This window comes from Myotis davidii, unplaced genomic scaffold, assembly GCF_000327345.1.
Source record: "Myotis davidii unplaced genomic scaffold, ASM32734v1 scaffold71, whole genome shotgun sequence".
Classification (NCBI taxonomy): Eukaryota; Metazoa; Chordata; class Mammalia; order Chiroptera; family Vespertilionidae; genus Myotis; species Myotis davidii.
In genome coordinates this window covers 253,538-275,209 of record NW_006283588.1, presented here as the reverse complement: position 1 = coordinate 275,209, position 21,672 = coordinate 253,538, and the positions used below count along the sequence as shown (strand labels likewise).

At 43.4% G+C, this 21,672-nt stretch overlaps 1 protein-coding gene across 1 annotated transcript in view; it reads right to left on the bottom strand.

Moving 5' to 3' along the window:
• LOC102768777 (low-density lipoprotein receptor-related protein 1B-like) overlaps positions 1-21,672 on the bottom strand; it is a 41,414-nt gene that overhangs the window by 11,393 nt on the left and 8,349 nt on the right. Inside the window, exons 7-21 of the mRNA XM_006753794.2 lie at positions 20,726-20,894; positions 19,993-20,161; positions 18,964-19,189; positions 18,047-18,172; positions 16,227-16,451; positions 10,650-10,961; positions 9,774-9,986; positions 8,030-8,224; positions 6,706-6,921; positions 4,326-4,564; positions 3,349-3,478; positions 2,957-3,141; positions 1,939-2,125; positions 1,149-1,367; positions 582-765 (exon numbers count right to left, since the gene is read on the bottom strand). Of these exons, the coding sequence (XP_006753857.1) occupies positions 582-765; positions 1,149-1,367; positions 1,939-2,125; positions 2,957-3,141; positions 3,349-3,478; positions 4,326-4,564; positions 6,706-6,921; positions 8,030-8,224; positions 9,774-9,986; positions 10,650-10,961; positions 16,227-16,451; positions 18,047-18,172; positions 18,964-19,189; positions 19,993-20,161; positions 20,726-20,894 (2,995 nt within the window). The remainder of the gene's footprint in view (positions 1-581; positions 766-1,148; positions 1,368-1,938; positions 2,126-2,956; positions 3,142-3,348; positions 3,479-4,325; positions 4,565-6,705; positions 6,922-8,029; positions 8,225-9,773; positions 9,987-10,649; positions 10,962-16,226; positions 16,452-18,046; positions 18,173-18,963; positions 19,190-19,992; positions 20,162-20,725; positions 20,895-21,672) is intronic.

Here is a 21,672-nt window from a genome sequence, read left to right as displayed (position 1 = left end):
TCATTCCACATTGCTCCCTGGTGGTCAGCACACGTCATAGTGAGCGATTGAATTCCCGGTCTCTGGTTGAACTCCCGAGGGGACACTTTGCATATTAACTATATATATATCCATCCCAATGAGGGCTTGGCTCTGCCAAGTAGGAAGTGTTTCTAAGTTCCCAGAGAAAGGACACTAGATGAAGAACCCAGGTTTAATTCCAAGATACAATTATCTTGCCTCCCAACCCCAAGCACATTATTATAAATTAAATACTATATCTAGTTCCATTCTCCATCCCCCTGCAATTTTAGAACCATAAAAATTCTCTATTCAGAGGTATATTTGCTTATTTTGGCAAAAGAAAGTATAGGTGGACTACCAAGTGAACAACTTACAGCTCACTTTACTGAGATAAAGGGCTTCCTCCAGAAGCTTTCAAAATTACTATGTGTGGTTGATCTACATCACCATACAATATAAAGTCAGAAAAGGTTTCTTCAGTTCACTTGTTCTGTGGTGAGTGAACACAACCAAAGAAGAACTAAGGGGGAATAACACACTTAAAGGACTTGACCAGACACTGTTATGCCTGGACTCACCCATTTAAGGGATCTAAAGCCAAAGACCGTGGCTGATTTAAGTTATCACCCAGGACAATTGTGTATTCAGGTTTTCCTCGCCACACAGCAGTCAACTGAATTGCCAAAATCTGGCCAGCTGTGCCATCTGTCCAGTAGAGATTCCTCCCAATCCAATCGACCACCATACAGTCTGACTTGATTCCTAAAGAGAGGAAACCATTCAACATGTGTACTTAGGTTAAATTATAGCTCTTAACTAGCTTTTAGCTCATAGGCATCAGACTAGCATGCCATGTTAATTAATTTTTCAACTGGCATATGCATTTCCATCAAAACAGTCTTCTTAAAAATGCTCCAAAGTACTATTTGTAGAGGAAGATGACCATTGCTCAGATTGGTCACTGGCTGATAGTGTGGCTTACTCCCCAGTCTACTGAGATGACAATGCATCTTTCCATTTCAACCAACTAGCAAGCCTTGACCCCTTTTAATTGAGGAGATACAACTAAGCCAATGTTTAGAACATTAATGGCCACTCATTTTGTTTCCCATGCCATGTGTATTTAGTAAGGGCAGGGGGCATACCTTTTACTACAGTCCCTTTCTTCTTTGCGTCCATGCTTATCCACTTAATACTTTCTGCACCGAGCTCTGTCCAGAAGACTTTCTGATCCAGTAAGTCATAGTCAATAGAGAAAATAACCAGGTTCTTCTCTGTAGCTGCCAGAATATCTTCTTTCAAGCTCCTTAGTCCATAGAGAAGCAGGTTAAACTGAATGGCCACAAGCAGGATCGGTTCAGTACCTGTTGAATAAGAACTGCTTTCAGTGTGGTTTTAAGGAGTTGGAACAGTAAGCCCCAGCACTGGCTAAGGAATCAGAGGACAAAGTAGCCTTTGCCTTCTCATCACCAGGGCTGTGATACCAGCCATCTGGTATCTAAGTAGCTGTTCCCTTGATGTAATGGCTAAGCTGATACCCACATTTGAAGATACTTAGAATAAAGGGGTAGTTGGCTTAAGTTGAAAACCACATTTCTAACTAAATATTTGGAGGTAGGTGGGCAGGAAAGAAGTGTTTGTTAGGACTTCAGACACTTATTCTAGCTTCAGGTAAGGCTGACTCATGGGTACAAGGCCACACTTATGGTTTTGTTATAATAATGCCTTATTGGTAGACTCTTTGAAACTTAAATTCAGTCTGAAATATGAGGTTTTAAAAGAGTGTTTTAAGATTCTGCTAATCTTGCTCTAAAGACAGACAAAGCTGCCAGGAGCATTTAAGACCTGATAAGGAGCTTTGTATTGGTATTCCTGGAAGATTTAGGACCTTGAAGCTTGTGACCCAGCCTAGAGATATTCCCAGTTCCAGTTAACCTGTTGCTTTACAGGTGTGGCCATCTGGCTCCAGCAAGTAGCCAGGATGACAGGTACAGTGGTAGGAGCCCTCGGTATTGATACAGGTCTGACTGCAAGGCCGACCACCCGACCTCTGGCACTCATCCACATCCTCACAGCTTCCACCGCTGCTCTTCAGCTCGAAGCCTTGCTCACAAGCACATATCTGAAAGAGGTTGACGAAAGCATTACGACTTTCCGAAGACAGTACAACATTGATAAAAAGGCTTCGATCTTGCTATAAAAAGCACGTGGCAATACATTCAATGTCAGCAACTCAAATGGCTCTTAGGACCAACTTTATTTTGAATACAATCACTCTCTTCTTCCTATAAGCCCTGCCACACACCTCACACCTTGCCACCACCATGGGTTCTGAGCTAACAAGGTGTCCGAGTTCAGCACAGGACAGCTAGAACCCAGCACAATCAGAGAGTGAAGAGGCATGCCGACCTGACTGAAGTGGCCATCTCCCACGACCAGGCACGAGAACTCAGCTTTCTTCTACTTGCCCATCAGAATCAAGGTCACTATATTCGGCCAACTAATAATGCTAGACGAGAGCATGGGCACTTCTTAATTTGAGGGCAGGTCGCATTCCATCGGACTCACATGGAAAGAACTTCTGTATGGGTAGGTACTCCCCTTCCCCAGCTGCAGCACGAAGGGATGGTTACTTGGCTCTTTGGACAACCACAGAAACGTCTTGCTTAGCCCCAAGTGTGGCCCCGAGCTCACAGTTGGGGTGGGAAGGACCGTGGTGGTAGAGTTTGGGGAGGCTGCCTGGTAGGGTTGCAGAAATCACCAGACAGGAAAGGAAGGAGACAGGACTCACCAGGAGCCCAGAATAGCTCAGGCACAGGGACACCGGTGGGTGGGTCAGCACCGCTCTGCCACTGAGACGGAGAGCTTAGGGAGCGGTCAGGGACAGCCTTCCCTAGAGTCTAGGGGCCTAGACCACGTTTGGAGCTGCTGGGAACATAACTGGCGCACTCACAGGGCCTCGGGGGGACGGGTAGCAGGTGTGGGAGCACTGTGCTTGGCCGCATGCTGACGCGGAGCACTGTCCACCTTCGTCCGAGCCGTCGGCACAGTCCTCCTTCCCATCACACACCAGGCTGAGGTGGAGGCAGGCAGAGGAGCGACACTGGAACTCAGAACTCCCGCACTTCTCCGGGGCGCCTGCAGAGGATGATGCCCGGCCGTAATGGTCAAACCCACAAACACCCACCCCTCCCCTGGCCACGCTTCCCTGCGCGCAGGAGGCCTCCATTCTGGGGAAGGAAGGTTCCAGGTCCTGCAGCAGGGGCTAGCTAGCTGCTTTCTCACAGCAGCACGAGCGGCTGCCATCCGCCTCGCCCTGTCCTTCAGTGAGAGCCCCGCACTTACACGCAGCCTCGTCACTGCCATCCCTGCAGTCACGCTGCCCGTCGCAGCGCCAGGAGTCCGGCATGCACTGGTCTGCACTGGCACAGGACCACTGCCTGGAGCCGCACCGCAGCTCCTCGGGGTGACAGTTCTGTGGAGACAGAGAGGGACGCAGTGTCACTGGCAATCAGCACCGGGCAGGGGTTCTCGGAGGAAGACGCCTGCGTTTGGGGGCCAATCCTCAAGGCCCTTCTGCAACAGGCTGGGCAGAGCCTACACACTCGGTGAAACGCCGGCTGGAGTTTAGGCGAGGAGCTCACAGATAGGAGTGGGAAGTGGGAAGAAAAGTCTGTTTTGGCAAATTAGAAAGTCTTCATTCAAGAGGCATAAGCAAAAGAGTCCACGGAAGCTCTCCTCCGGGAGTCCTCCCACCGCGCCTAATGCACAGCCCAGCTTGCTGATCGTTGTTTTGCACCTAATTAACTTGGATACTCAGGTCTGGGGCAGGATGTGCAAGAGGAAGGGAGGGACATCTGTGACCCTGCTATGCCCCAGATCCATGCTCAATCCTTCGGACACTACAAGGCATATCTTATACCCATTTTACTGATGAGGAAATACAACATGAGGGAGTAAGTACTTCCTTAAGGTCAAGTGCACGCTGTAGGAGTCAAGCCCAGGTTGCCTCACGCACAGATTAGGAGCTTTAGTTGCTCCATCATGCCCACTGAGCAAACCTTCAGAGTGCACCTCTGAGTGGGACACCAAGACCTAACACTTGCAAATGTATAATAAAAAGCCTCTTGGAAATTTGACTTTCAACAGGAGGATGTTAACACTTTGGATTTGGACACTTTGGCGTAGCTACAAGTGGCTTTCTGTCTAGTTATCATGGTGGACCTCTCTGTTTTTGTGTTTTCCCAAGTTTCCTACAGGGAAGCCTGTGTTCCTGTTGTGATGAGAAATCCATTTTATCTTTCTGGAAGAAAAGCGACTACCTTCTCATCGCTTCCATCTTTGCAGTCTAAGTCATGGTCACATATCCACTCTGTCAGCACACATTCTCCACTCCTTGGGCACTTCACCTCCCCCGAGGGGCACTGCTGGGGCCAGGCAACAGGACAGCCCTCTTCATCCGAGCGGTCCAGGCAGTCTCGGTTCCCATCACAGTGCAGAGAGTAAGATATGCATTGGCCGTTTTTGCATCTAAATTCAGATATGCTGCATTTTTCATGAACTGAAAAATAAAAGCTTTAGGTAAGAACTCAACAAGATGTAGAAGTGACTTGATGGAAAATAAAATGGTTTAAAGACTTCCCGGTCTTCTCCTGTCGTCTTGGGAACAAAGCCCCAGCAGGTGTTAGGGCAGACAGGTGGTTTGAGTAGTGTTAGGCCAGACAAGGGCTACTAAACTGGCCCAGAAAATCCTTCTGTCCTGGGGAACAATGGCAGAGGGCCAGAAATGGAAGGACACTGGGATAGGAAGGAAAGTGGAATCCTCCTCTGGGGCCTTAATGTCATCCATGAAAAAAGAAATTCCCTCCCAATATCCAACACACCCTATAATTTATGTTCTTAGATTCAAATTCTATAGACAGAAGTTGCTTGACTTGGTTCAAGAAAAAGGATCAGTACCTCAGCAAAACTGTAAGTATGTATTAAAAAGTAAATTATACCTTGGATGCCTCCCTACTTCCTTTCTGTGTCTCTGTCCTCCTTATATTCTTACTAAGGGCCTGATGCATGAATTTGTGTGCGGGTACGGTCCCTAGGCCTGGCCTGTGATCAGGGCCATCTTCCCCGGCTGCCCACAGCCAGCCCCACGCCCCGCTGACACCCACCCCCGGTTCTCCGTTCGCCATCAGGCAATGGGAGCCTGCTGGCTGGGGGGAGGGACCAAGAGGGCAGCCATTCTGCCCACTCCCTGGCCCTGCCCCTGAACCCCAGTTTCCTGTTTGCCATTGGGCAATTGGAGCCTGCCGGCTTGGGAAAAACCAAGAGGTGGTCAGTGCACCTCATAGTGACTGGCCATCTGAGGCTTGCCTGCACCTCAGGCCGGCCCTGGGTGACTGGGGGATTGAGGAGACTGGGGGACTTTAGAGGCAGGCGCCCCAGCGGGGCTGAGGGGACTGGGCACCACCATCTTGTGGCTGTGGACACTGCCATATTTGAGGGTGGGACAGTCAATTAGCATATCCCCTTCTTATTGGCTGTGGGTGCCGCCATCTTTTTGCTATGGTGTGAGGGTCAATTAGCATATTACCCTTTTATTATATAGGACAAGCCCAAGTGCAGTCAAATCCTCTAGGTACCCAGCTGCCTCCACATCCAAATATATCATCTTCCATTACCCACTCTCTACATTCTCTCTTCTACCCTAATCCAACATGCAATTAAGGCCTTTGAAACATGCCATTAAGAAGAACAAATATAAAGATTGTGTATCTCATACAAATGAGGGGAACAAATGAGATGGCCCATCCCAAAGGAAGATGTAGGACCAAAGTTAAAATCTTCAGGGAGGGTGATTTTATTGCAACAAGAAATAATACTTTATTTTGGTAGTAGACTGGATTTCTATTAATGGAAATCTTATCATGGAAAAAGGAAGTTATAGCATGACCTTCAAGGATCCTCTCACTCAGAAACTTTCATCTTAGCCTGGTAACTGTGTAATAACTATAATTGATCTTTATTACTTGTGGATTCAGTGTTTGCACATTTACCCCTTTGCTTAAATTTACTTGTGAACCCCCAAAAGCAACATTGCCACACTTTCATGGTCATTTGCTGAGATACAGCAAAGCAGAAAAAAAAAATTTGACTTGTCCGACACATGCATTTCAGCTGAGGTGGAGGAAGGCAATGCTCTACCTTCTGGTTTCATTTTCCATACTGTGCATAAGTGTGCTATTTTCAGTCTCTTTAGGGCCATGATTTTCACATTTTTAGACTTTTTGATGATTTTGCTCTGATTTTGGTGATAATTGCCCCCAGCAAAGTGCTGAAGTTCAGGTAGTGTTCATAAGTGCAAGGAGTCAGTCTTGGTTGCCTTATGGATAAATTATGTGTTAGATGAGCTTTGCCCAGGCATGAGATACAGTGCTGGTGGCTGTGATTTCAATATTAATGAGCCAACAATGTATATAAAGTTGCCTTTAAACAGAAACACATAAAACAAGGTTGTTTATTGATTGGTTGACCAACATATGACCAGAGACTTGTAAAAACCACACTCTCTATTTTTTTCTGAGAGCAATGATTCCATATCCACTAATTCAGTGTCCACAGCAACTTTATAGAATCTAACTACCAGGAATAAGGAAAATCAACTGAAATGTAGCTTAAAATACTCCAAGGAAGTTTCCTGGAACTTACTACAGCCTTGTTCATCTTCTTTGTCAGAACAGTCTGCATTGCCATCACACAGCCAGCTCTTAGGGACACAGCGGGTCTTGTTGTCACAACGTACAGAGCAGTCTTCAGTGGGCTTCCAGCAGTCCAGCTCATCAGACCCATCCACGCACTGCTGAGCCCCATCGCAGTGGTACTTCTCCTCAAGGCACTTGCTTCCGTCCAGACACTGGAAGATCCCTTAATGGAAAGGGTCAAGAGCTAGCACCACTCAGTCAAACTGAAGTTTTAAAATTAGATGAACTCACCCTCATTCTGGATTTAGAAGGATAAATAGACCACGTCTTACTTGAACTCTATACCTCAGGTGATCCATAAACAAACTTTAATAAAGTGCTCTGGTCAATTAAGTTAGCAAGCCAGCCTGGGCTGCTTAAATATGGCCTCATATTTGTTGCATTATTTTAATGACTTGTTATAACACTACCAAGTGGTCCATTTAGGGCACTCTATAGTTCAGCCTATATTAAGACAAATATTGGAACACTCAAGCAAAGCTGAGGAAGCAAAGAAGCAGTGGAAGCTCACAGAATCAGTATTCAAACAGTCTATAACTTTTATCTATGATAATTTATCTAGCAAGTGTCTCTCTCTCTCTCCATATATATATATGTATATATATATATATATACATATATATATATAATATGCAAATGACTGAACATTGGAACAACCGAACAACCGAACAACCAGTCACTATGACGTGCGCTGACCACCAGGAGGCGCACGCAGAACATGGCAAGCATTGGCCACAAGAGGATAATGGATCAGGTGAGTAGGGGTGCCAGACCAAGGAAGGGCACCAGTCACTGTCATCAGGGCAAGCCTCTGATAGTTACTGAAAATTCTTTGCTCCTGTGTGTCGTGGTCCCACCCAGCAGGTGCGAGCTGTGGCTGCCTGCCCCAATCACCCCTCAGGGCTTCTCCACCTCCCCCTGCTCCTGAGGGGCGATCAGGGCAGCAGCTGCTACTCTCAACTGCTGCTGGCGCCAGCTCCAATTGCTCCACACCATCAGTGGGTGCAAGCGGGGCCAGCAGCAGTGGGAGCAGGATTGCCAGCAGAGAGGGGACTAAGGGCTGCAGTGGGAGAGACCAGGCGGGGGCATGGAGGATGGGCAGAGACCTGCCTCTGTGCCCTCAGCAGCCTCGCGGCCCACAGTTCTTTTCAAGGTGAACAAATTCATGCACTGGGCCCCTAGTGATTATAATAAACAGCTCGGCAATTCATATCATACTTTTGCTCAGTGTACCTGCAACAAAAGACTGAGAAGAGGAGATGATGACAGACCTGGTCTGTTGCACAAATGGGAACAGTTCTCTTCATCGGAGCCATCCTGACAGTCACGCTCGCCATCGCAGAGGTACTCCCGAGAAATGCATTCCTTCCCGTTCCGACAGGGAACAGAGGATCGGGTGCAAAGTAGAGGGCGTGGTGGAGGAAGAGTAGAAGGGGTGATTGTGGCTGCTCCTTCAACCCCGGGATCTAGAATAAGCAGTTGCTTCAGCAAGTCAGTCTATTAGACTTTAGCAATGGAGATGGGCTTTTGCTGTCCTCTCCTTCAGAAAACCAGGTCATGGCTGGGTAGCTATGCCTTTCTGCCTCATAGGAAGAAAAGTGAAACCGAGCCTAGATCTTTAGATTAAGTGTGGAACATTCGCCCATCATCTATTGGCTTTGAATTTGGACCAATTGTTTTCCACTTTCAGGTCTATTAACTTTAACCTTAATTGTTTTTCACCATCTAATGCTATATTCTGGGAACAAAATATAAAGTAAGTTCTATGATGGGGACTTGTTCTTTTTGGTTCCCTGCTATACCATCTGTGGTCTAGGACAGGAGCCAGTGTAACACGGACACTCATTTGTTGAGATGTGTAAGTTACACTATGCAAAATTACCAATTCATACTCTTCAGCACCTATCACAGAAACCCAACAGATTTCACAGTAGACTAATCAAAATTGGATTTGTTACCAAAAAGTTAACTGTTCATTGACACACTTTACCACCTCAGAGATATGTTCATGTGCCTAATGCTTCTTATTAAGATCAGGTTAAACGAACCAACGAATCAAAATGTAAAATAGTTTAGACAAAAGAGGGAGATGAGAGATCTTGTGGATTGGGTACATGAAAGAGAAATGCTTCTGTCCCTTTTCATTTCTACTCCTCCTTCGGACTTCTAGCTGCTCTGTCAACAGAGCCCCCAGGCTCCTGTGATAGGATTTCTTCTTCTGCCTCAAGATTCAAGATCCAAGATCAGTCTTTTGGATTCTGTGTCCAAGGCTCACATGAGGAAACAAAGGTGACCCGGCCTTAGGCAGGTCACCCTGAATGACTAGGTGCAGCTTCCACAGAAGGTGAGTGCTGCTTTTGTTGGTAATCCACAACCGCAGGGCAGCTTCGCATGGGTTCTCCACAAGACGTTACCACTATAGAGAGGGGGGGCTCCTTAGTAAAATCAGTTTGGGAAACTGCTTTAGAGAAAATTCAATGGTTGTCCTTCCTGCCAGACTAAGAGCTCTAATATGCTAATGTGCAAGATGATTCTCAGAAGGGGCTGTGGTGTGCAGACTTCTCCAAATATCGTCCCAGGACTTGTGTCATTTAGCAACTTTGAGAACCATCTTAGATCCTTACTCTCCTGGGACACGGACAAGTTAAGGAGAAGGCTTGCTGAATTGGGGGTTGGGACAAGAGCCATACAAACCTAAAGATGCCCAGGATTTTATCCTATAAAAACACTCTGGCCCAGCCAGATGGCTCTGTGGTTGACCATTGACCTATGAACCAGGAAGTCACAGTTCGATTCCCAGGCAGGGCAAATGCCCAGGTTGTGAGCTCGATCCCCAGTAGGGGGTGTGCAGGAGGCAGCCTATCAATGATTCCCTCTCATCATTGATGTTTCTCTCTCTTTCTCCCTCTCCCTTCCTCTCGGAAATCAATAAACATATATTTTTAAAAAGCACACACTCTGAGAAGAGCCAGGTAAAGTGGATCTCATAGAATAACCTCACAGAGGAAGACTCACCTGGGACCTCCTGGTTCTCTGCCAGGATGATTATTTTCTTTACGTGTGGCTCTTTGGACACAGAGAAGGGCTCCAGCGTCTTCCTGTTCCAGAGCACAAGCGCTGCTCCATCCATCGTCACCAGGTAGGGCTCATGGGCAGCAATAATGCCGTCACTCCAGGTCTTGTTCAAAGTATATGTCCTATTTTTTAGGAGACTTAGACTTTGCAACCCTAGGGAAGAGTCGAGTTCTTACAAGCTGATATAGCACAAATAACCTGTGGGGCATGATTTGATTGAGGTTCCGTGACCCCAAACTGAAAATAAGCACAGATTCTTCCTATTAAGCTTTGTTGGTTCATAGTTAAAGATGGTCCAACAAAGTGTTTAAAGCTCCAGGAGAGAGAGCAGTGTAGGTCTGCCATGTGGGCACATCAGATGGGACTTCATCATCTTCCATGTGTGCACTCAACCACGGGTCATCAGCATGCAGCTTCCAGGCCTCGCAGATGGCTTTTCAGTGGGAAGACTATTAAACTTGGCTACACGGTGTAACTTGTACCTGTTACCAAGTTGTAACTGAAGCACCTGCATTTCATTTGCAATGGAAGTTTGGTTCCATTACTTCTTATAGAAATAGAAACAAATTTTGAAAACTGCAAAAAGCTATTAAGTATGCTTTTATGGAGTTTTCTTTTTTTAAATCCTAAGTCTGGACTTATAGGTGAGAAATAAGTTTGATGTAAGTGACTCATATCCAATCTTTGACTATGAAAATCAGAATCTGAGCTTATAGTTTAGCTAGTTCTAAGAATAACTGGAATAATCCTACTGAAAGCAAGATCTCACTCATCCCCTCGAGCTTCTTCCAACTGCACTGGTTGTGTGGTGCTTACCTTGTTCTTTGGTGGTCCAGAGGATGCTGGATGAGCCGAGGTCTAAGGTCATTTGAGTGTCCGCCATCCAGGTGCCTCTCCAGACTTCCTGTCTGTTTTTGCCATCAAGGGTCATACTTTGCAAGTGTTTTCCACTTTCTACCCAGTAGAGGACCCTCCTTGGCCAATCGAGAAGAAGATGAAGTATAATGCTGCTCGTTCTGTAGAGAGTCTGTGTGTGAGGGCCAGTAATTCTAGTCTTCTGAATAATACTTCTATCACAGGGCAGCCAGAACAAGTTCCCAGTTGATATGTCCACATTTGCTGAGCAGACTGTAAGGAGGAAAATAAGTCCAATTAAAAAGGGCACTCAAATGTCGTTTCTTAAGTTTTGGGTCAAGGATAGAATGGTGCAAAGACCATTCTCTAACAAGCCTCACACCGTGTTTGTGTGATTACTTCCCATCACACCTACTCTGGTTCCAACATCATGTCTGTCATCTGAGCTCATTTAATCCTACAACCACCTGGCACGGTACGATGCTCATTGCATTTTATAAGTTAGATATCTAAGTGGCAAGGCTTGCATTTGAATGCAGAGCTGCAACTTCACATTCCTTCTTCTTCAAAGGTTAGTTATGAAAAGTAATAAATACATGACTAGCCCTAACCGGTTTGGCTCAGTGGATAGAGCATCGGCCTGTGGACTCAAGGGTCCCAGGTTCGATTCCAGTCAAGGGCATGTACCTTGGTTGCTGGCACATCCCCAGTGGGGAGTGTGCAGGAGGCAGCTGATCAGTGTTTCTCTCTCACCGATGTTTCTAACTCTCTATCCTTCTCCCTTCCTTTCTGTAAAAAATCAATAAAATATATTTTAAAAAATTACATGACAAGTGACTAGGACTGAAATTGCTATAGAAAAGCAGAAATTGAGCTAATATGACACCACGACAATAGTATATAAGGTCATCGGTACAAAGGATGGAGAGCAAGGAAATCTACAACTAGAAGGCACAGATCAGATAAGGGCCAAGTTTATAAAAGTTATGAAGTGTTGCTTTTTAGGTGTGACTAACAGAGTTAAGCACTAATCTACAAAGCACTCCCCAACTCCTACCCTAACCAATGTAGCTAGCTGTACAGTAGGGTCTAAGCTAGATATCACCACTGTGGGATGCAGGATAGCATAAAAGTTAAGTTCAGTATTAGGCTAGCAAGTTAGACAGTCTTGTTTGAAACACTGTTCCAAAATAAGGCATCAGTTAATTTTTGTGCCTCAGTTTCCACAAATGTATGATAGCAACAGTGCTTCTCTCATAAAGCTGTTAGGAGGATTAGAGTTAAGATATATGAAAAACTTAGAATAATGTCCATTATCTTGAGAACAGTGTGCTGGGACTAGCTTGCACAAACTCGTAACAGCCAGTTGATAAATTCTTGAATTCTGTAAGCTTGTTGTTCAATACAGCCATTATTAAAAAGTAAATTAATCATATTTGAAACATGCCAGGGTCTTTCCAGAGCTAGGGTTCAGGGAGCTGGAGGAGGGCTGTGTATAAATGAATAAGGCTAGACAAGAAATACAAATTTGAATGGCATTTTGAGGGAGCTGGGGGAGGCTTAGCTCCAGTGACTAAGCTCTCTGAATGTCTGGACCCACAGCTTTTTATTCACACATTTTGCCCTTTAGCAAAGCAGATATACATATCAAAGGTAAGGTCCAGTAAACAATAATGGATCATCAGGTTGGGGGAATTGCCTTCAGCTGTTCCAGCAGCAGGTAATAACATGCAGACTTTCAGCTCTGCTGAAAGAGTCCATTCAACCTTTTGAGGACTTCTCAAATTTATTATGACATGCTGGACTTAGCCTCCAGCAGAAACAAAACTAAAATATGTAAGCCATTGCTTAATTATTTTCTAACAGATTACCTAAGCTCTTAGTTATTGGCACCTATTGCATCTGTATGGTGGAAATACTACAGAAAGGTCTGTTACTGCACATCCCCTCCCAGCTCCAGGTTTAGTGATGTCACATATGTAGTAAAATCTGGCATTGTGGGAGTTTTTATACCACAGAGACTGGCAAAGCCTACACACTGGAGTTTGATTTGGGTTTTGTTTTCTAAACCAGATACTGGCAAACAGTGGTCCTTATTGTCTGAATCAGCTTATTGTCTGAATGTTTCAGTGGAATGTGGCCATGGCTATTCACACACACACTGTCTATGCCTGCTTTGGCGACACAATGGTGGAGTGCCCTACAGGCCTGAAATGTTTACTATCTGCCTTTTACAGAAAGAGGTTGACAACTCCTGGTCAAGACTTAAAATGACAGAGAAGAATGTTAATATTTAAGATTAAATTTATATGTGCCATTACATTTTTACATACCACAAAAAATAAGGAAATATATTTTTCTAGTATTTGAAAATTGTTATTCAGTTCTGCAAATAAGTCACTTGTCCATTGATGAACTAACTCCAACTAGTCTCCATTGCTTCACTTTCATCTCATTTTTGGAAACAAGTATCAAGCAACAAAACCATTCACATTCAGACTACAGTCACTCAATAATGCATCAGAAGTCAAGCTTTTATTCATAGTTGGATTTTGTTAAATTTTGATTGAACTGCAACCAGAGATTGGCTAAGATCCAAGAATTCAGAATAAGAAAGCAATCTATGAAAATTAGTTGGCTATATAAAAGTTAAAATAAAGAATGTCCTATATCTCATTGTTTGTAAGTTGTATTGCATATTCTTTTTAATGGTAAGCTTTATTATAAACATATGTAGGTCTATATATATATATATACACTTTTTCTCCCTAGAGAGCTAGTTGTTAAATATATCCCAGCACACTCTGGGTGTTTATTAAGAATTCAAATGTTAACTAACAGGAAGTTGACAAATAGGCAAGGCATGGTAGCAGGGCATGGGCAATAGAGAAGTCAGTGCTCACAGGCCATAATGTGCTGTAAGTTCTTCCTGCTTAGCATGACAGCATGTCTTTATTGTCCCTCACGTTTGCCTAGAATTGTGCTTCTGAATTTTCCCCATATTCCTCAAGTCATTCTTGCCCAGGAAAGACTTGACTTAAGGTTGACACATTAGTAAGAACAGACAGGCCACACTTGGTGAAGCTTTTCTCTTCTTTGTTGGGCTCTGCCATCTGCAGAGAACATGTCCTCTCTCTGGAATTAGATTTAACCTTGGTTCCACTCACATCCAAGGTTGAAAATCCAGTGTCAGTCACAGAATGTTCTTTGAGCAATTCTACACAGGTCTTAAAGACATGCATCCTTGTCTAAAACAGAATTTTGAAGTCCTCCCATTTTTTATTAGGAATTTCACCAGTGTTTTCCAGCCTCAATGTTCCATATGAGAACAAGATTAACACGACATGGATGTCAGTACACTTTGATGTAAGGAGACACTGAAAGCTGATGTTCTGTGGGTTGTAAGGGGGCCCTGAGATCTGTAAGCAGGCCTAGATAGCAAGGGTTGAGCTGATTACCACCTTTAAGAGGCCTGCCTAGCTTTGTCAAGCTGTTCACCCAATTTGTGTCTCTTACTTTCCCACAATTCTTCTGGCACCACACATGTGGGATTATTCCCCCACACCATGCGATTCTGTAACACGAGCTGGGTGTCCCACAATTCAATTCAGTTCTGACAGCATCTCTCTGGAGTAGCATCAGATCCCACAGGTGAAGACTCAGTCCCACAAGACTTCCCCCATTTCAGAGGCCACTCACAAGTCTCAGGTTGTCACCTATACTCTGACTGTCTAGCTGTAAATCAGGGTTCCCACAAACCCCTCTGGGATTCAATAATTTGATACAGTGGCTCAGAGAACTCAGAAAAACACTTACATTTGCTGGTTTATTATATAAAGGATACACATAAACAGCTACATGAAGGGATATATGGGAACGTCCAGAGGCCAAGCTCAGGAACATCTGTCCCCAGGCCGCTGGGCTGTGCCACCCTCACTGCACATAAAGGTGTTCTCAGTTCAGAAGTTCTTTGAACCCCATACTTTGGGGATTTTTATGGAGTCTTCATTACATTTGTGTGATTGATTATTAACTCTATTTCTAGCCCTGCTCCCTCTCCTGAGAATGAGGAGTGGGGCTGAAAATTCCAAGCTTCTAATCTTGGCTTGTTCTTTGTGATGACCAACCCTCATCCAGGAGCCACCAAGAATTGCCCAGCAAATTCCAAGGGATTTGGGAGCTCTGTGTCAGATGCTCCTATCACTCGAGGAATTAAAAGGTCTAAGGAGCTCTGTTCCAGAAACTCGGGGCAAAGACATCTATATGTATAAAAGCCTAAGCGACCAGAATGACCAGAACGACCAGAATGACTGGTCACTATGATGTGCACTCAACACAGGATCTGTCCCCTGGTGGTCAGTGCACTCCCACAGCCAATCTCCCCCAGCCAGCCAACCTCCCATAGTCCCTCCCCCTAACCAGCAAAACTCCCGTGGCTCCTCCCTCATCCCCTCCCCCAAGCCAGCAGGCCCTGATTGGCCTGGCCCTGATCGGCCCTGATTGCCAACCAGGCCTAGGGACCCCACCTACACATGAATTTCATGCACCAGGCCTCTAGTATATATATTATATAATTTCACATCTGCCTACCACAGGGACTGAATATTCAACACTAGAGGAAGCTCAAATGAAATTGTTAGCCTCTTACAATTCCTTGATATAATAATTGCAACACAGAAACCAGTTAGCAAAGACTAGTCGGCTGAGGGAAGGTAGCATTTAAATGAAGTAAGAAGTAATTCATGATCAGGAGTTTCCAAATAGCCATCAGTGTCACTGACCACTGTCCATTTCAGTTTCTCCTGAAAGTTCTCTGAGTCAGGTACTAGAACTCCTAAGTGCTAGCACTGTGCGGCCCACAGGATTCTGGGTAGAGTCTACTGCTCTACAGTAACATGCAGTTCTATACAGCACTTCTTTCACTAAAGAATATCCTTGGTACTTAAGAGTACAAAGAGAAAAAAGAAAAAGAAAAAACAAAATAAGAATACAAAAAGCACACACATTCAGAGATCAAACAATTCACCCAAGTTCAAGTCTCAGTTTTCCTTTATAAAATAGATGTTTACATTTAGGCCAAGAACAGGGAGCTAAAGTTGGGGAGTGGCATTTAGGAGTGTGGGCGGGGAGAGAAAGTATATATTACCATATTAAGAAAATATCTTGCTAGTTCTCTCTGAAATCTGCATTGCAAATTACTTCTAAATTAGTGGAAGAAAATCTGTAATGCAAAATTGAAGTATTTAAGGTTCATTTCTATTCTACTCAGACTTAAGGCCAGCAAAAAAAAATGTTAAACCTTATTACTGACCTTAGGACTTCCCAAATCATGGTAGCCTCTTACCAGTCTGCACTCCTCTTATAAGAAGAAGAGTACATCAGAAACACAATATTCCAATTAGTTAAAAACCACTCTTTGGCATTAAGGTTGATTCAGATCAGAATCAGGTAGGGGGCTTTATGTTTTTGTTCTTAGTAATTTTAGAGCCAAAAAAAAAAAAAAAAAAGGACAAATCCCAAACAGCCTTCCCAACTGACCTGCATGCTCTGTCCAAATCTCTTGCTTTTTTCCTGAATAGCCAGTTGAGCAGAAGAGATGTCCCTGGGCACTTGTCCAATAGATGAGGTTTCTTTTCCAGTCAATATCCAGTAGATGGATGTTCCTAGGATGCTCTTGAATTAGGGTTCTCTCTATCGCAGTTCCCATAAAACCAACTTTCAACAAGTAGAGCCGTTTGCCAGAAGAAAACACTAGTTTTAAGTCTACCAGGGAAAAGGAGAGATTTACTGCTTACCCCTATGTCAGATAAGCCCCACGCTCCCATCTTGAGCAATGCCTCTCTCTCAAGCTGAGGCATTCCTAGAAAGGGACCTTAATAAAGTTCACTCCTAAAGCACACATGCAACATGACTGCCCTGTCTTCCTTAGAGAAGGAGTCGTTTGGGCAAAAGAAAGTGTTGCTCAGCTTTCCCAAGGCACTGACTCCGAATTTCTGCTGAAAGGTGAACTAGAAGCATGAGGATTAGGGCAGGAGTGCTGCTCCATTTGATCTGGTGATGTCCTCAAATCCTTGCTGATAGCACCCAAGTCTCAGCACAGAGAATTGCAAACTCTATTGTCCAGGTGAAGGAAAGTTAATTGGTTATTCAAAAGTTAATTAGAATATTCAAAATACAACTTAAGCTGAAGTCTTGAGTTTGACACAACAGCTTATTACACCAGGATTTCATGGCTACCTATGCATTGTGTTACTTAAAGGTAATTAGGACATGAACACATTTACGTTATTTATTCTTAAAATCTCAATGTCCTGTAGAAAAAAGTCAAGTATTTTGGATAGAGATGTTCAATGATTATGTAGCCTTTAATATTTAAAGTGGAAATAGAAGCATGAAGGACTATATTGAAGTAGACACTATTTTACAAAATTAAGTCAGAGCACATAGTAGTCATAAGACTATAGAGGAGCCCTAACCGGTTTGGCTCAGTAGATAGAGCGTCGGCCTGCGGACTGAAGGGTCCCAGGTTTGATTCCGGTCAAGGGCATGTACCTGGGTTGCCGGCACATCCTCAGTGAGGGGCGTGCAAAAGACAGCTGAATCGATGTTTCTCTCTCATCTCTCATCAATGTTTCTGCCTCTCTATCCCTTTCCCTTCCTCTCTGTAAAAAAATCAATAAATTATATATTTTTTAAAAAGACTATAGAGGATTTATTTCTTATACCAACTTAGTTGTTGTTTTGCATGTAAAACTGAGTGGTATAAGCTATTTATTTTCCTGTATGAAAACTAATCCAACCCATTAATGGATAAATGAATGAACAAAATGGAATATTATTCAGTCTTAAAAAGAAAGAAAATTCATGTTACAATGTAGATAAACATTGAAAACATTATGCTAAGTGAAATAGGCCAGTCACAAAAGGAAAACCACTATATGATTCCACTCATATGAAGTACCTAGTGTAATAAAATTCAGAAACAGAAAGTAAAATGATGGTTGCCAGGGGCTACGGGAGAGATAAATGGGAGTTATTAATTAATGGGTATAGCATTTCAGTTTGGGAAGATGACAAATTCTGGAAATGAATGGCAGTAATGGTTGCACAAAAATGAGAATATACTTGGAACCACTAAACTATATACTTAAAATGGTTAAAATGGTAAATGTTATGTTATGCATATCTTAGCACAAAGAAAAAAACCCCACCTAATCAAGGTCTTTTGATAACAAAACATTATCAAAGTAAGTTGTCAGTATAAATGTGATTGATATAAAAATGGAAGCTATATTATTTCCAGGACTATCATAGAACATGTCTCCTCGAGCCAAGCCCATTTCACCTAGGATACTTACCACTACAAGAACCAGAAGGTAAAAGAGACATTCCCTCTGGACAAACACACTTATACCCCTTGGGATGGACGGGAGACAGGAGACACAAGTGGCTGCAAGAACCTGGCGCACATGCCCGGTATCTGCCTATTTTAAAATAGAAATAGATTAGATATAATCTCAGATTTATTAATCTATACTAGTTCAAAAATTAATACTCAAGGGGGGTGAAGTCATTTTAACAATGATAGGAATACCAAAATACTTGTTACCGTCTAGGTTAGGTATGCTGACCTCTGAACTCCCATGGTCTCCTATCTCTCAGATAGTGACAATTCCTACCTATATTAAGCTCGGGCCAATAAAACTTCAACAAACAGCATCTTCTCCTTTAGAGTTAAGACAAAATGACTGTCTAACTTGTTTACAGGAAGACTTGTTTAGAAGTAAATAGTGGTCTAGGATGTCTACTTTGGCTAGTTTCTTGGACCCAATTAAGAAGCATTATCTGAGTAGAATATGACATAGAATTTCAGATTAACAAAAGTTTTTAACTCAAAGTCAATGAATATTTGACTTCCTTCTATAAATTTGGTTGAATTTTCTGTTATCAGTTGACATTGTCAGTGAATAAGCTATTCTAGCCCTTCTGTGAATAGCTTACTACCCTGTTTTGTGTGTTTCAGACATTAAAAATCTGTCACTGTGCTGGACAAGTACAAGGTACATGTTTGGAATGAGTTTCCCAGTAGACATTTTTATTCAGTTCATCTTACTGAGAAGTCCTGTACAAGTCCGGAATCATACCTAGAACATTTCCTCTGCCTCAAAATGGCAAGTTCCAACACCAGGCCACAATAGTAATTTAGATAGTTTCTGCTTGCTGTTAAGTATGCATTCTGTCTCTTAAGCATTTCAGAAGCAAGCCGTGGACTTACTCTTAGGCTGTTGGGATTTGTGGAGGACTGAGAGAGCAGATATGGAAGCATTTAGCAGCACCACTCTCTCCTTTGGTGTGTGGGGTGAAGTATGAAATAGCTGTATTTTATTTGTCCAGATGAAAGAGTTCTCAAATACAGCTAGTCCTACTGGTTCTTCATCTTCCAAGAAGATCTGAGGAAAGGTGTGCCTGCCACTGCCATCCACGTTCACCGTCTCTATGGACTGAAGGATTAGAGTGTCTCATAAGAGCGTGGAAGCATGAGCAACAGGTGCTGACAATGTTAGTGCACTTCAGTTTCTTGGGCACTAAACATCTTCACGTGATATCAACATGATAGGGATGAACTCATCTTAGATTCATGGAGGCGAATGTCAAAGCCAGTGTATTGAACTGCTTCTTGTGCAAATTTATGTTGTACAAGAAGCTACCATAACTTACTGTCCGCATCCACACATTGTACCAGATCCTTTCACTATATTCTCCAACTGCCTTCTGAAGTAGGGATTCTATCTCTTTTCAGAGAGATTAATGAGACACCATAAGTAGGCAATGCCACAGCCAGAAGTAATAGGCTTAAAAACATGAATCCCAAGCCTGTGCTTTAGCCACCAAGTCTTTTAGTTTGATGCTTCCAAAAGTGAAATAGCATGAACTGCAGTATTAAGAACTAGAAATATGAGTATAAGGCACTGAAGTACCTAAGTAACTGTATGCTTTTAAGAAGTGGTTTGCCATATTTAAAGGTTTTGTATTCTAGGTACTACATAGAACATGACCTATACTACCAGGAGATTCCAATGCTAAGTTTCACTATAGAGTGTTGAAGAAAGTCCCACTAAATCACCCAACCTATGCTGATACAGTCCAGATATTGGTCAATTGTAACTTGTTTCTCTCAGTTTTCATGGCCAGAAGATGCTTCACTGAGTTGATACAAGACTTAAGAGAATTTTGTACTTACCCATAGTCATCCCAAGTCCCAACTAAAAGGGTTTACCTCTTCCTCCTGACCTCTTCACGATACCTCTTTATATGCACTGATCCAGTAAAGCCTGCCAGTCACATGGTCAAGTGTCAGTCCTACAGGGTCCTCCATGTTTACAACTGCAAGCACCTTCCTATCAGAGCCATCCATCCCTGCAGTGTCAATAGTCCTCATGCCTTTCTGACCTCGATTTACCCAGTACAGGTACCTGAGAAAAGCAGAAGCACAGGTGTTAGAGAACCCCCTCAGTTGCATATACATTATTCTTAACGGTCAGGCTCCCTCAGCTCTGTCATACATGTCTCATATGATTGCACTGCTAAGAATGCTAGAGATTTCTGCTCTTAGACTTTCAAAAGTTTGGCTGCATATATTCAATTTAGACTTCAAAATTGATTCATTTTTTGGAGAAAATGAAACCTAGATTGAAAAGGTTGAAGTGGCCTGGCCAATGTGGCTCAACAGTTGAGTGTCAACCCATGAACTAAGAGGTCACCAGTTCAATTCCTGGTCAGGGCACATGACCCTAGCATGAACTAAGAGGGGAGTGTGGGAGGCAGCTGATCCATGATGTTTCTCTCTCAGAGATGTTTCTATCTCTCTATCTATCTCCCTTCCTCGCTCTCTAAAAATAAACATATTTAAAAAATAAATAGAGATTAAATTCTCTTCCTGTCATCATGAAAAAAAAAAGTTGAAATGTTCTCTTATCAACTGAAATATCTAAGGTAAGCAATGATTTTGGATATATTCCCAAAGAAACACTACTTACTTCTTTACAGGAAACACGATTAGCTGCTCTGGCACAAGATCCTTTTCCAGGATTCTGACGTAGCCTCTGCCATCACTTAAACCAGCACAGATGACCCTTGCAAAGCTGCTAGCCCAATATAACTGTCCCGTGAACCAGTCCAAAGAGACACTGTTCACTGTTTTGAGTTCTGGGGACACAGAAGACAGTATTACGTTCCTATATTCTTCTATACCCATCTTACCTTTTTAAAAAATATATTTTTTTATTGATTTTAGAGAGGAAGGGAGAGGGAGAGAGAGTTAGAAACATCAATGATGAGAGAGACTCATTGATTGGCTGCCTCCTACATGCCCCCACTGAGGACCAAGCCCCCAACTGGGGCATGTGCCCTTGACCGGAATCAAACCCGGGATCCTTGAGTCCACAGGCCAACACTCTATCCACTGAGCCAAACCAGCTAGGGCTACCCATCTTAGCTTTAAAAAAGAGACTTGGACATAACTTTTCTATAGCTTCTAACTTCAAGCTGTACAATGAGGCAAATAGGATACAGGAAGAGACTGAAGGGTGTTTCCAATACACACTTGGTAACAGGGAAAGGGAAAGACCTTAGCAAAAGTATAACCAAGGAATCCAAGAGAACGTGACTTCAATTTGGAGCCATTTTTACATCAGAAGTCTCAGGTGAATTGTCATGAACTCTACCTCTTTTTCACATGCATCCACCAGTTCAGCGGTTCTCAACCTGTGGGTCGCAACCCCTTTGGCGGTCAAATGACCCTTTCACAGGGGTCGCCTAAGACCATCCTGCATATCAGATATTTACATTACGATTCATCACAGTAGCAACATTACAGTTATGAAGTAGCAATGAAAATAATTTTATGGTTGGGTCACAACATGAGGAACTGTATTTAAAGGGCCCGAAGGTTGAGAACCACTGGTCTAGTTCATTCCCCATGCTT